General features: G+C 37.1%; 2 protein-coding genes across 4 annotated transcripts in view; one reads left to right on the top strand and one right to left on the bottom strand.

The window, feature by feature from the left end:
- Positions 1-13533, top strand: part of XNP (ATRX chromatin remodeler XNP) — a 664672-nt gene that overhangs the window by 320709 nt on the left and 330430 nt on the right. The gene's annotated exons all lie outside the window — the stretch shown is intronic.
- Positions 309-6680, bottom strand: LOC150079785 (dnaJ homolog l(2)tid, mitochondrial-like). Its single transcript, XM_090384010.1, is given in 5 exon segments — positions 309-1258; positions 1261-1533; positions 5375-5429; positions 6092-6235; positions 6381-6680. Coding segments are annotated over 5 exon segments (1722 nt in total).

The following is a 13533-nucleotide window of genomic DNA, read 5'->3' on the forward strand; positions in this document are numbered from 1 at the left end:
ATTTAGAGTAATAATTAGTATTAACCAAATATAGCCTTTTTAATTCTCCCTAAAACATTTGTTATTTTATTGTTGTCACTGTGACCTGTATCTTTTCCAGCATATGTATTTCCTCCACTTTGTTTATTTGATGCTTGACCTTCCACTGATTCTGGTGTGTTGGGCGCCTCCGTAGCCAGGTGAGCAGGAGCAGCAGTGCGGAGCACACGCTTCTTGATTAGACCGGGGTTCGAGCCCGTGACCACCAAATACGGAGGATGCGGAAAGGTCAAGGAATGACCACCGCATATCCCTGGAGCAATATGGCCTTAGTTGCTAATGCTCTTAAAAACCAAATGACAACATCCTGGTGTGTCATCCTCCAATTCAGCATATGCAGTTAAGAGAGCTGTTTACTTCGATGTTAGCTTCCTAGGAACTTTAATTTTGATGTGCACATAATGATTTCCATAACTTAATCTGTTCATTTGCTTGACCCCTTTTCCTGAAAGTGTAAAAATGGTATGTGATGATGTACCAGGTGCAATCTGAATTGGTAGGTCTTCATAGAGACCTTGAATTTTTGTTTTTCCACCAAAAACTGCTTGAGAAAGGCTAATAGTCGCATTTGTGTGTATATCTGCACCATCTCTTCTAAAATAAGTACTTGGGCTAACCTTAAAAGTCACAAACAGCTCCTGATTGCTCGCGTTCATTCTTACCGTCTGCCCATTTTCTATACCTGCTGGTACTGGGATTGTAATCTTCTTCTTCTTCTGCACGGTTTGCCCTTTGGCTTCACATTCTATACAGGGATTTTTAATGTGCATCCAAGTTCCATGACAAAGGCGACAAGTTGACCGCGTTATGAATGGGCCAGTACTCATAGTTTCCATGCCAGTTCCATTACACTGTGGGCAGGGAATAGCTTTTGTACCAAGTTCACATCTTGTACCCCTACACTTTGGACATATGTCCATAACATTAACAACAGTTTCTTTATTTACTCCCTTTGCAGCCTCTTGGAAAGTGAGATTCATTATTACCTCTTTGGATGTACCAAAACCAAATCCAGATTCTGCAAAATCGAATTCTTGAAATGCTCCACGAAGTCCAAATTCTCCGAAAATTTTGTGAAACAATTCCTCTGGATTAATTGTTGACTGAAAACCTTGGAATCCTCCACCAGGACCGCCAGTGGAACCAAAATCAGGTGACCTTCCCCACTGATCATACTGTTTCCTTTTTGTTTCATCACTTAAGACTTCATAAGCCTCAGAAACTTCTTGGCTGCTTCAGGATCTCCTTTATTTGTGTCAGGATGATATTTCTTTGCAAGCTGATAATAAGATTTCTTGATATCCTTAAGGGATGCATTTTTAGATACTCCCAGAACCTCATAATAGTCTCTTTTTGAATTTATACTTGATGTATGGAAATATCGAGGGTTGTTTATACTCGATGTATAGAAATCCCGATGGTATGTTTTCTTTAGCGTATAGACTGAAGGATTTACACTAAATGAGTAATAGTGCCAAGAAATATTCCTCAAAACTGAACATTTAGATCTGCATTCAAAATACGGTATGATTTTTGCAGCACATCTAGCACAAAGCACTTAAGTCCTAGTAATCATTGTTTTTGATTTTTACTTTGTTTGTGCAAACATGCCAATAAAACAGTTGGATACTTTCAGTTTTACAAGTTGAAAATTCATCATAAAGGAAAAAATAAGACAAATATGATTATAAAAACTATGACTCGTACAACACCGGCCAAAACTTTACTGATATGTAAGAACAATTATAAAAAAATAAAAAATTAATTTTAGCAGACTATTAGGATTGAAATGGAAAGACTTTAACTAATTTTATTGAAGATAATATCCAATGCAGAATTCAGTTAAGTTAAATATTATAAAAGAGAGAGAGAGAGATTAGCCAGTATGATGATCTGAAGAAAACTCACCTAAAAAAAAAAAAAAAATGTGGATCCATTTAAAACTGGTAAGGGCTGGTTGAATAGATTTAAAATCCAGGGAGAAGCCGCAAGTGCAGATAAAGGAGCCGAAACTTTCAAAAAAGAACTTGTTAAAATTATTGAAGAGGGGTATTATGTGTTATACTTCTCAACAAGTTTTTAACATAGATGAAGCAGGACTTTTTGTGGAACCGAATGCCTAAAAAAAGTTTAATATTGAAAGAAAAAAAAAAAAAAAAAAAAAAAACATGCCATGTTTCAAAGCGGGGAAGGATCGGTTGACTTTATTGTTACGCTGTGGGGGATTTAAAATTAATATCCTTTTTAATTTATTTGGAAGAGGGCTAAAGTGCAACCCAAAATTGACACATTTTTCATGATTAAATTCATCAATTAAATTAAATCAATTTAGATCAATTAATTTCATGATTTTAATTGGAATTTTAAGTTTAATTTTGATACGTAAGTAGTTACCACATAATTATATACGTATGTTGCAGAATATTTTATATGTACAAATATTTGAATATTAAATATTTTGACCGACATTTATGCATCTTTTCACTACTGTTTATTATTGATTAAGAAATATCCTATGGCACCGACCACAACTTACAAATATATATGTTACCTTATGGGAATGCGGCGCTCACTTAGCACGGATTCACTTAGCACTCTGTTTTTCTGGAACGAATTATTAGCGTTAAGCGGGGGTTACTATATAAATGAAAGCCTCAGATTTTCAGGCATTATTTGAGAAGTCAAAAATCAGATCAACACTAAGTTATGGCCCCGGGGCTCACATCTGGTGAGTATGGGCTTGGCACACCCAGGGTCCTGAGCTGGATATCATCATTCTTCTCTTTCTTGGTGATTCCTTTCTACTTCTCTCTCTCTCTCTCTCTCTCAGTGTAACTTGGAATTTTTTTTTTGGCTGGTGCAGCATAAGCCTCATGCTTCCTTGTACTATATGGCTGCTAATAATAATAATAATTTAAAGCAGTGTTTCTCAGCTAGTGCTGTATGAGTACTCATCACATGGCATTTCATGCTGAGGAATAAATTATGTAAACATTTGCACTCATATTTACATGAGTGAAATCTTATTTTGTTAATTTTCTGGATTGTTTTTATGCTAATGTAATATATATAGTGTGTGTGCGTGCGTTCATGTGTTATAGAAGTTTCTATTAATATATTGAATAAAGTATGCATAAATGGATGTGAAAATTAGACAAAGTGCCAGAAACTAGAAGGGTGAGGATAGTAGAAAAGGAAGTGTAATAGATATGTGAAAGGCGAAAGAATGTTAATATTCTAAATGTTATGATGAATTAAGAAAATTATGGGCTGAATTAAAAAGCCAATAGAAGGTAGGTGAACTATAAAGTAAAATTAGTACAGTAAAAAGTGGTACAGCTGTCATCAGATATGGGGGGGAAACATATTTAGATAAAGGTCGAATATAGGTAAGGCAAATATGCAGAATCTGATGTCAGCTGAAGCAAATATTGATACATGATCACGTATTTCATCAGGGGACTACACCTAACCATATATCAGGAACTGCGTTTCTATACTTGTCCAAGATTTGGTAGTTGTTGGCGCATCGGCTTCTGTGGCCATATTGCACCTCCCAAGGTTTTTGCAGTACTTTGATCCAAGCCCGAGGCGGGAATCGAACCCGCGACCTTTGGGTTGCCGGGCAGGTACTTTACCCACTCGGCTAGCCCGGTCGGCACTTGTCCAAGAGAAGAAGGTGAAAGGCCAAAAGGAACAAAAATGTAATTAGCATATTATTATACAGTATGGACAAGGTAATGCAAGTTAGATATATATAACTTGCATTAGATATATATATATATCTAATACAAGTATCACTCTAGGAGAAGGTGATAGAGAAGCATGGAAGAGTGACCTTGGCAGTCTCACCTACCCACACCAGTTGCTCTTTGTGGGGGCGCCTCCGTAGCCAGGTGGGAAGGAGCAGCAGTGTGCGTACCACACGCTTCTTGATTAGGCCGGGGTTCGAGCCCGTCACCAGAAAATACGGAGGATGCGGAACGGTCAGGGAATGACCACCGCATATCCCGGAGCAATATGGCCTTAGTTGCTAATGCTCCTAAAAACCAAATAACAAACAGTTGCTCTTTGTGCATCATGTCTGATGTCACCATCAAGAACTAAAGAATAGAACAATGGATCAACATCGAGTTTTCTAAAGCTAGGGAAAAGTCCTGCTGAAACACATGAAATGTCATGATCAGCTCATGGGGATGAAAATCTGTCTCAAGATTTTGGTTTAAGCATTTTAAAGAGGGCATTCCATTTGAATTGTATTAAGCCGACCACTCCCTGTGCAATAGCCCATCCGTGGCTTGGTTCTTACTCTAATGGCAACAGAGTTTTAGAATTTTGAGTTGTTAGTAATAAACTCTAAATAAATAATTTTAGAACAAACTAACACATTAGTCACTTAGCCCATTCTTAGAATGATGTGCTTCGAAATTTCTACACATCATGAGCACAGTTTCCATCCCTGCCTCGTGGAGGTGAACTTCCACTATCTAGTATTCATGCACGCCTTCAGAATACTGCGTCAACAAATTTATTTTTAAAGAGGGCAGAGAGGATGTAGCAGATGATCCTCAGAGTGGATTACATAAAATGAACTGCAGCCCAAATTGGTGGACAAAGTGCGCAATTTACCAGGGAGTGAGTTAAATACAAATAAGGAATTGGTAAAGACCATAATTACCACAGACTTGGAAAAAATAAAAATTTGTGCAAAGGTTGTTCCACATTGTTTGTGCAATAAGCAAAATTCTCAGATGACTGGGTGCTTGTAAAGATTTTGTTTGAACAGCTGATAATGAACCTAGTTTCCTAAAGAGTATTATTACTGGGCACACAAGTTGGTGTTGGAGGATTGTATTTAGTTCTTTGAGGACTATTTTTAGCATTATGCTAATGTTAAAAATTTCCATATCCATATTATCCTTATCTCAGATTATACACCTGAGGGGCCATCAATTCAAACTGAGGAAGGTCAGTTGTGGAATAGATGCTCAGAATTTTGCCTTTAGCCAGAAGATGATTGATTGCTGTAACAAACTTCCATCTGTAGTTGTGGAAGTTGATAGCTTAAATAAATTCAAGGAAGAATTCCTTGAATTCTTCCCATTTCATCCATCCATTTTGGAGCAAATGGATGGGTGAAATGGGAAGTCTTTTTTTTTCTTTTTTTTTTTTTCTGATGCTGTATGAGTTTCCTTTCTTTCATTATATCCCTATATTAATGCTGATATTTTGCCTTATTTGAATTCATTCTTATTACTGTTTTTTGTTTTTTTTTTTTTTCTTTCTTCTTTTTCTTCTTCTTCTTTTTTTTGCATCACACTGCATATGTACATACCTATTTGTTCTGGTACTCCACCTGAATTAGGGAATACTTTATGTTGGTCTACAATCTATAAAAGGATGAGAAACACTGCTTTAAAGCACCTTTTGTTGGTCTATCCAACGGGGCTGGGGAGTAGTGGTGATTTTGGGGTTACTCTTTGTCCTACTCCAGAGTAAGATATTTTTTCTTAATGTTACTTCTACTCCTATTGTACTCCTCAATAAAAAATATTTCGTCATTACCGCATGACTCATCAGGCTACTTTTTGGAATTCTGATTACATTATGATTATATTGTAATCACTATTCAGAATTCAAATGGCTGTAGCTATATTTTTTTTTATTTAACGCAAATTTGAAATTACACAATATATATTTGAAATTATGCAATTTGTATATTTGATACAAACATTATTTATTCAATACAATGCACTAAAATGCTAATTTTTTATTTTATTTAATACAAAAAGAGCAAAAAACTAGTAAAAACTAAAACTAAACTATAAATTGTCTTTTAGATTGAGTTATTTCCCAAAAACAGTATAGACTCAATCAAATCTTCTTTCATCGAAGCATATAAATCAGATTTTATTATTTAGAGTACTGAAAACAGCCTTTCAACACTGACTTGGGTAGGTGGTAGATCAGTAACGCAAAAGGCTGCATCTTGAACTATTAGTGGATATGTTTTTATTGCATCTATCACCTATAACTTTGATGTACGACCTACTTTCTCCACCAAAGTTAAAGCTTGATAGAAATCAAAGCGGAACTTCTCGTAACTGATTGCTTCCAGCACTGCAGCTTCTCCTTTGTTGGTATTTGTATTACTAGCTTGAATGCATCTCTTTTTTATTTTTTCTTGGTGATCAAGCTGTTTTTCAAAATCACGTTCATCAAATTCTGAACTAGAAGGAGAAAGGTGATGTGTCAAGCTCAGGGGAGGCCACATAATCTTCTTGCTTTAATCCTGTTATTTTTTCACTTAAATCAAGTAGTGCAGCTTTTCCTCTGGCTACCTGATCCTCTGATAGCAAAATTCTGTAATTTGGATCAACATAAATTGCTGCTAATAAGATATAATTTTCTATTAAATTAGTTTCTCTGCGCTCCATAGACTGTTTGATTCCATCAGCAATGAGACCACCAATTTGGGAAAACTTGAAGACTAGACTTTTCCATTCTTTGTAGAATGATCCAGGTGTTAAGTAAGACTCTTGGAACTTTAAAGTCGCATTATATGGGTGGTGACGTAATCTTTCAAGCTGCTCAACTTCTTCCCATTCATGATCAGATAAAGTTATTTTGGGATTTGCCATATCAATAAATATAGGCTTTAATTCCAAAAGACGTTAAATAAACACTGCCCTATCTAGTAGCTTGATCAATTAGAGCTCCTTTTCCGCAGCACATCTTCAGAATAGCATCAATCTTGGGGGATCGAGCAGCTGCAGCAACCTGGCGCAACTTACTTATGAGATTAGCTGCATGAGCTCCTTTTGGACTATCACGGATTGCGAGCTGTAAAGTATGCACACCTCATATGTTGTATGTTGACGTTGGGGAAAGTGAAGCCAATGAAATTGTTTGCAATAGCATCCAAGGTCTTATTTAAGCACTCATCTTCATCTAAATCACTGTACACACACAGCTTTCTCCTGATTCAAAATCTGTCTTTTCCTCATTAAGCTTCACAACAGTTTTTATCATGTTCGATGCATTGTCTGTAACTATTGTCAAGATATTTTCCTTCTTAATTCCAAAATCTTTGAACACATTTTCAATCAATTTGCAAACCTATTCGCTTGTATGTTGCACTTTGGTATCTTTAAGTGCTAAAGTACATATTATCGTTTCTTTATTTTCATTCACAAACTGGACATTTATTCCAAAATAATTTACCAGTTGACGGGTGCATGCATCCATCTTCAGATGAATATACTTTCCCTTTAGCATCTCCTTCAACAAATTTTTTTGATTGTTAGCTTCCTTTAATATTATTTTCCTAATATTATGTCGTTCCAAAGATACTGTCAGTTTGGCTGCCATTTCACCACTCAATCCAACAAAACCTGGAGAAGAGACTTCCATCCCTTGTGGTGGAGGATGATAGCCTAAATAAGTTTAAGGCTCAGCTGGACAGGTATTTTGAACGAACAGAGGGGTGAAGTGGAAGTGGTTTTTTTTTTTTTTTTTTTTTGGCTGATGCTGCATAAGCTTGCTTTCTTGCATCAAATGCCTCTACTAATGCTAAAAAAAAAGAGAATACACTAAGTGGTAGTCCATTCTTTACAAGTTCAATAATACACCCTTTGAATTTAGCAGCTGTCATTGCCATAGTAATTTTTTGGCTCTCAAAGTACTTTGTTAGAATATTTTTTCCTTCTACTTTACAACCTGTGCTAGAACTTGATGACTTTTTGTTGCTTTCCTTTTCCTCCATAAGCTTGAATTGTTTTGGATGCAAGCACTCTAAATGGCATTATAAATTGTATGACCTGGTGGGTGCATAGCCTGTGCTGATTTCTGAATTGCATGGCTTATCTCCATTCATCAATTGACATATGAAGACATTTTTTTCTTGAGATAATTCAAAGTATTCGAATACTCCAGCTTTCTTTTGTTCCATTTTAGACTAATTAAATTAAGTAGTTTATCTCAAAATTAACTTTAATAGGCTTACAAATTCATATTACCTAAAACAAAAGATAAAAATTTTAAATTTATATTAGACAGTGCAATATAATAAAATTGTTTTTTGGTGTTTGCATGTACAATATAATAACAGGAATAAGGAGTAACAAATATATTTTGTTACTCCTTATTCCTACTCCTGTAAAAACCTCTTATTCCTTTACTCCTTACTCCTACTCCCCAGCCCTGCTATCCAATTGAGGGGGGGAATGAGTTTACATCTGATTCCATAGCTCCATTTCCTCCCCTGTATGCATACACACAGAAACGTTGCAATTGCAATAAATTTGGAACAGACAGCTCTAATCAAATGTGCAAAAGTTCAGAAGAATATTCTTCTGGACCATTAGAACCCCCCCCCCACCACAAACACACACTCATGGTTACTTATGTGAACATCGTGTGATGAGGGTTTTGAAAACACTTCTTGAGTGAAAAGTTCTTAATCCCTGTGGGACATAATGCCATATAACAAAAGAAAAATTCTGAAAATTATAAAATGTTCAATTTAGTGTCAACAAAGTCAGAGTCAACTTTGTCACAAGACAAAGTTGACTCTGACTTTGTGCATTTCTAGTAGTAATAGTAATGGCAAATGATACAAGAAAGCAAGCTTATATAGGATCAGCCAAAAAAAAAAAAAAATTCATCCATCTGTACAAGCCTTTCTAGGTTAGACACCCTTTTGTTCCCTTCACCAAGGCCGACCGGGCTAGCCGAGTGGGTAAAGTACCTGCCCGGCAACCCAAAGGTCGCGGGTTCGATTCCCGCCTCGGGCTTGGATCAAAGTACTGCAAAAACCTTGGGAGGTGCAATATGGCCACAGAAGCCGATGCGCCAACAACTACCAAATCAAAATCAAATCAAAAACCCTTCACCAATCTGATTGCCCTTCTCTGCACCCGTTCCAGGAGATTTACATTCTTCCTAAAGTGAGGCCTCCAGACCTCATAATCACCTCCTTATTCTTGCTAGCAAAGTTTCTGTATATTATTGACAAAACCCCATGAGTTGTTCTGGCAGCATGTCATGAAATTCTCTGAGCACAACTCAGAGAATTTCATGACTACACAATTACCCCTAAGTCTTTTTCATTCTCTACTACCCTGAATGTATTATCACACAGTTGATAAGTTACTCTGAGGTTACTGCTACCCATGTGCACTACTTTGCATTTGTCAATGTTAAACTTTAACTGCCACATCTCAGCCCATCGACTGAATTTTCCTAAATCTTGTTTCAGTAGTTCATCTTGATGACTGTTATTAACCAGCCTACCAACCTTTGTAAAAAAGAAAAGTAAAGTGCAGCCATTATCAACCCACTGCAGGATGGAGGCCTCCTCAACAATTCATGGTGAGGGAAATGGACCATAATCTGCCACGCTGGTCCAGTGCGGGTTGGCAGATCGACCGTATTCAGCAGTCAGGGGCTTGAACCCCGGTCTACTCAAAGAGCGTGTGCTACTGCACTCCCGCTCCTGCCCACTCGGCTACGGAGGCCTATCTGCAAACTTAGACATTAAGCGTGATATACCTTCATCAGTATTGTTGAAAGATATTGAAAACAACAATGGACCCAGCACTGAACCCTAGGAAACTTCACTGATAACATTAGTCCATGAAGAGCAGCTTCCGTTGATAACCACTCTCTGTCTTCTCCCACTCAGCCATTCATTTATCCATAGTGGCAACTTGCCCTTAATGCCATACTGCTCCAGTTTGTACAGAATTCTTTTAGGTGCATCAGTATCAAAAGCCTTCCTGAAATCTAAGCATATGATGTCAGAATTATTTTTTGCATACAGTTCATTGGTCACTGCATCATAGTAACCTATCAAATTCGTTACACAGTGCCGCCCCTTGACAAATCCATGCTGTGATTGCAGTATAATTGTATGCCTGTCCATTTGGTCCTGCATTACGTCTTTAACCAGTGATTCCATTATTTTCCCTGTAACAGACATTAAACTAACAGGTCTATAATTACTCATGTTGCCTTTTGATGCCCCTTTATAAATTGGGGATATATTTGCACTTCTCCAGTCCATACAGACCTCCCCATGAATCCAAGGGAGCTCTCATAATTATGGCTAAGGGTTTGCTACCTCCTTTTCTGCCTCATTTAATATAATTGGATAGATTCCATTTGCCCCAGGACGGACATTAAAAATGCCCTAAATGCATTTTCATCCTCATTTAGCTCTTCATTAGAGTTTGATAAATTTCTGGCATCCCCTACCCAAAAGTATTCCTCATGTGTGAATGTAGATGCAAAATGCCTATTCAATTGATCTGCAAATTGAACAGAGTCATCAAGAGTTAAAATAAACATTGTGGCCCAGTGTGATTCTACCCCTTCCTTCTGCTGTTAATATAGGCATAGAAATCTTGCTGTTATTCTTTGCCAGAGATTTCTAATAATCTTCCTTAGCTTGCCTAAACTCTTTTGTGACTTGATTACAGACAAATTTATATTTACCATAGGCTTCTGTATCATCTGGTAATATATATATGTGTTAAAAATGCATTTATTTTTAACCGTATTGGTACATTCTTAGAGAGCACAAGGGCCTCATACTTTTTTGCTGCACTGTATCTGTCATACGATATTTACTTCGCCGGAGAAGGCAGAATTACTTTCGCTTTCGCATGGGAGCAGAGCCGCACCCACGAAATTCCAAAACCACCGTCCGACGCCTGCCGTACGTTATTTATTCGTTGGAGCAGGCAAGCGTCCGAGTGTATTGTTGACCGAAAACAGAAAAGTCGCGGCACTAGTCATAAAAACAGGGGAGTTAGATTTTCGGAGAACACTACTAGTATTGTGTTTGATTCAGGCATCAGCAGAGTGTTTATTATTTCATAGTTTCTTGTGTCGGAGTAGACGATTTTATGTCCGTTTTGGCCTTTTGGGCGAGCCTCATACAAACATGTAATTCTTTCAACGACTTTCATAAATCGGATTTTCGGTTGAGTCTGAACGCTGTAAAAATACAGTTCCCCAGATGTTTTTCCGCTTGACGAAACTAACTAGAAGGGAAATAGGGGGGAAGGCAGTTCGGTTAACAGTTAGGGTGTGGGAATAGTTGAAGTCGGAGTTTCTAGGTAGTTGGAGCCGAGCCTTGGACAGTGAGAGTTGGTCGGTGAAAGAGCTGTGACTTGTAAGGGCAGTTAGCGGAGTTTGAGTTAGGATTTTGTTAAGATAGAGAGCCGTCGCAATGATAATCTTTTTTAGATTGTGAAGAAAATATTCTTAAGAAGGGGAAACGAAAAGTCGGAAGAAGAAGAAGGCAAAAAACTCGTTAATGAGATATAGGAAGGAATCGAGATGAACTACTGTCCGGTAACTACAGTTCCTGAGGCGATGCTGAATTATTCGGGTAAGTTAACCCTCGTTATTTAATTATAAACGGAACTTAATTGCGCTAAGTCGAACATACTTCCATCCCCCCCCTTTTATATATTTTTTGTGCTTAAAGACATCGATCCTCACGCACACTCATACTTTGATGAGAGTTTTGTTATTTTACTTAGCATTTCATATTTAATAGATACTGTAACTTGTACATGAATACCGGACGTTATTTAATTAGAATTAATTATAATTAAATATTAAAACTGAATAATCCTAATTAACATTAAAACTGAATATTATAATTAAATATTATAACTGAATATTATAATTAAATATTAAGACTGAATATTAATCATGGCCTACAATCTTACATGTTCCACCAATGTGGTGTAATATTCGTCAGCTACGCGATGTATGAACGCTCTTTGGCTGTCGATTGTTCATGAAGAACATAACAATTTGCAAACCCATACCATTATTAATTAATCCGTTGGTTACCTAAATATGTAAAGGTATAAAAGCTCAAGGCTATTTTACTAAAGACTTATACACTGTTTTGTCTAACTGTATTTTGTAACAATTTAGTATGTTTAATAAACCATGTTTTGTTTGCTAATTTTTGCCTATTGATTACTCTCTGATGACACATGATTTCTTTGAATGGATTACTGATAAAGAACTGTTAAGGCGGCGCTTTTGATTCTAATCAAATAGAAAGGAGTCAAAGGTGAAAATCACACAACGCAATCTTTGATGTTGCAGACTAGCTCAACGTCCATCTGGGTTAGTTTTCAGAACACGGGATTTGTCCTAACTAACTGCTAGACGATTACATGAAAGCCAGGTTTCTCCGGATGCAAATATTAGTGTAACTCTTGCAAAGAACATTTATTCCTAACTGACACATCACACCGTAACTGAGAATTGTTGGAACCCTAGCAAGTTTATACTACAACGGAGAAAAGACCTGCGCAACACTGGTGCCAATTGTGTCCAGGATTGAAGTGTGTCCTTGCGGGATGAAAAACCCGATTTATATGAATGCCCGTAAATGATTCTGATGGTTGTAGACTGAGGAAAGTACTTCTAATAGAAAGGATTGGGACAGCACTGATTGTTGTGTGTACAGAGATTAGTCATAGGCATATTTTTTTTTACAGCAATACAAATAACACAGACGTCTCCAGAAACACTCATATTGAACAACAGGCAGCAACTTGTAATGTTTTAAACTAGAAAATTTATCAAAAATTAAGAATAAAATGAGTTGCTACATGTTGTAACACCTTTTGCTTTAGAATTGCTGATTATTAACAATATATTTCTGTTTCAGCTCAATGGAAAGGTAGGTTTTACACCATTTTGGGGGACATTAATTTTACACAGACACTAATTAAGTCAAAATGGAGGGACAGAGCCCACAAACCTCAGGTATAGAAAATTCTGTTCCACCTTTTGGAACCCAGGAGACACAACCCCCTCCCGAAATGGGCAGACCTTATTTGGCAAATATTGCTGGTTATTTGGGTTTAGTGCCAGTTTTCTCCGGCAAAGTAGATGAAGGTCCGTCTGTTCAATATTTTTTTGAAATGCTAGAAAGTGTAGGACAATTAGCACTTTGGGGAAATTGCGAATTAATAGCTGTCTGTAAGTCCAAAGTTCGCTCTCTTGCTGCAGAATTCCTCGCAAATTCTGTAGACTTACGTAAAGAAAAAGATTATAGTGTGTTTAAAAATGCATTTTTGGCTCAGTTCGAAAAAACTGAACCTAGTGTGACATGTCTACATAATTTTTCACATGCTGTACAATTGCCTAATGAGACTGTAGCAAATTTTGCTACGAGGGTTAAAAATTTGGCCCGTTTAGCGTTTAATACGAAAAGTGAGTCGCCAGAGGCATTATCAATATTAGATCAGGCAATGCTGGCTCAATTTCTCAGGGGCGTTTCAAATAAGATCAGGAGGCTGGTTCTTTCACAAAATCCTCTCACCTTCACACAGGCAATTGCAGTGGCAAAACGAGAGGAAACCAACGAGCTTATTACAGAAACAAAACACAGGCCAATTAATGCCATGTATAGTCAGAATAACAGTGATGGAGAAATATGGGACCAACAAGAAA

This window comes from Mastigoproctus giganteus, chromosome 10, assembly GCF_048544385.1.
Source record: "Mastigoproctus giganteus isolate SK-2022 chromosome 10, ASM4854438v1, whole genome shotgun sequence".
In the NCBI taxonomy this organism is placed as follows: Eukaryota; Metazoa; Arthropoda; class Arachnida; order Uropygi; family Thelyphonidae; genus Mastigoproctus; species Mastigoproctus giganteus.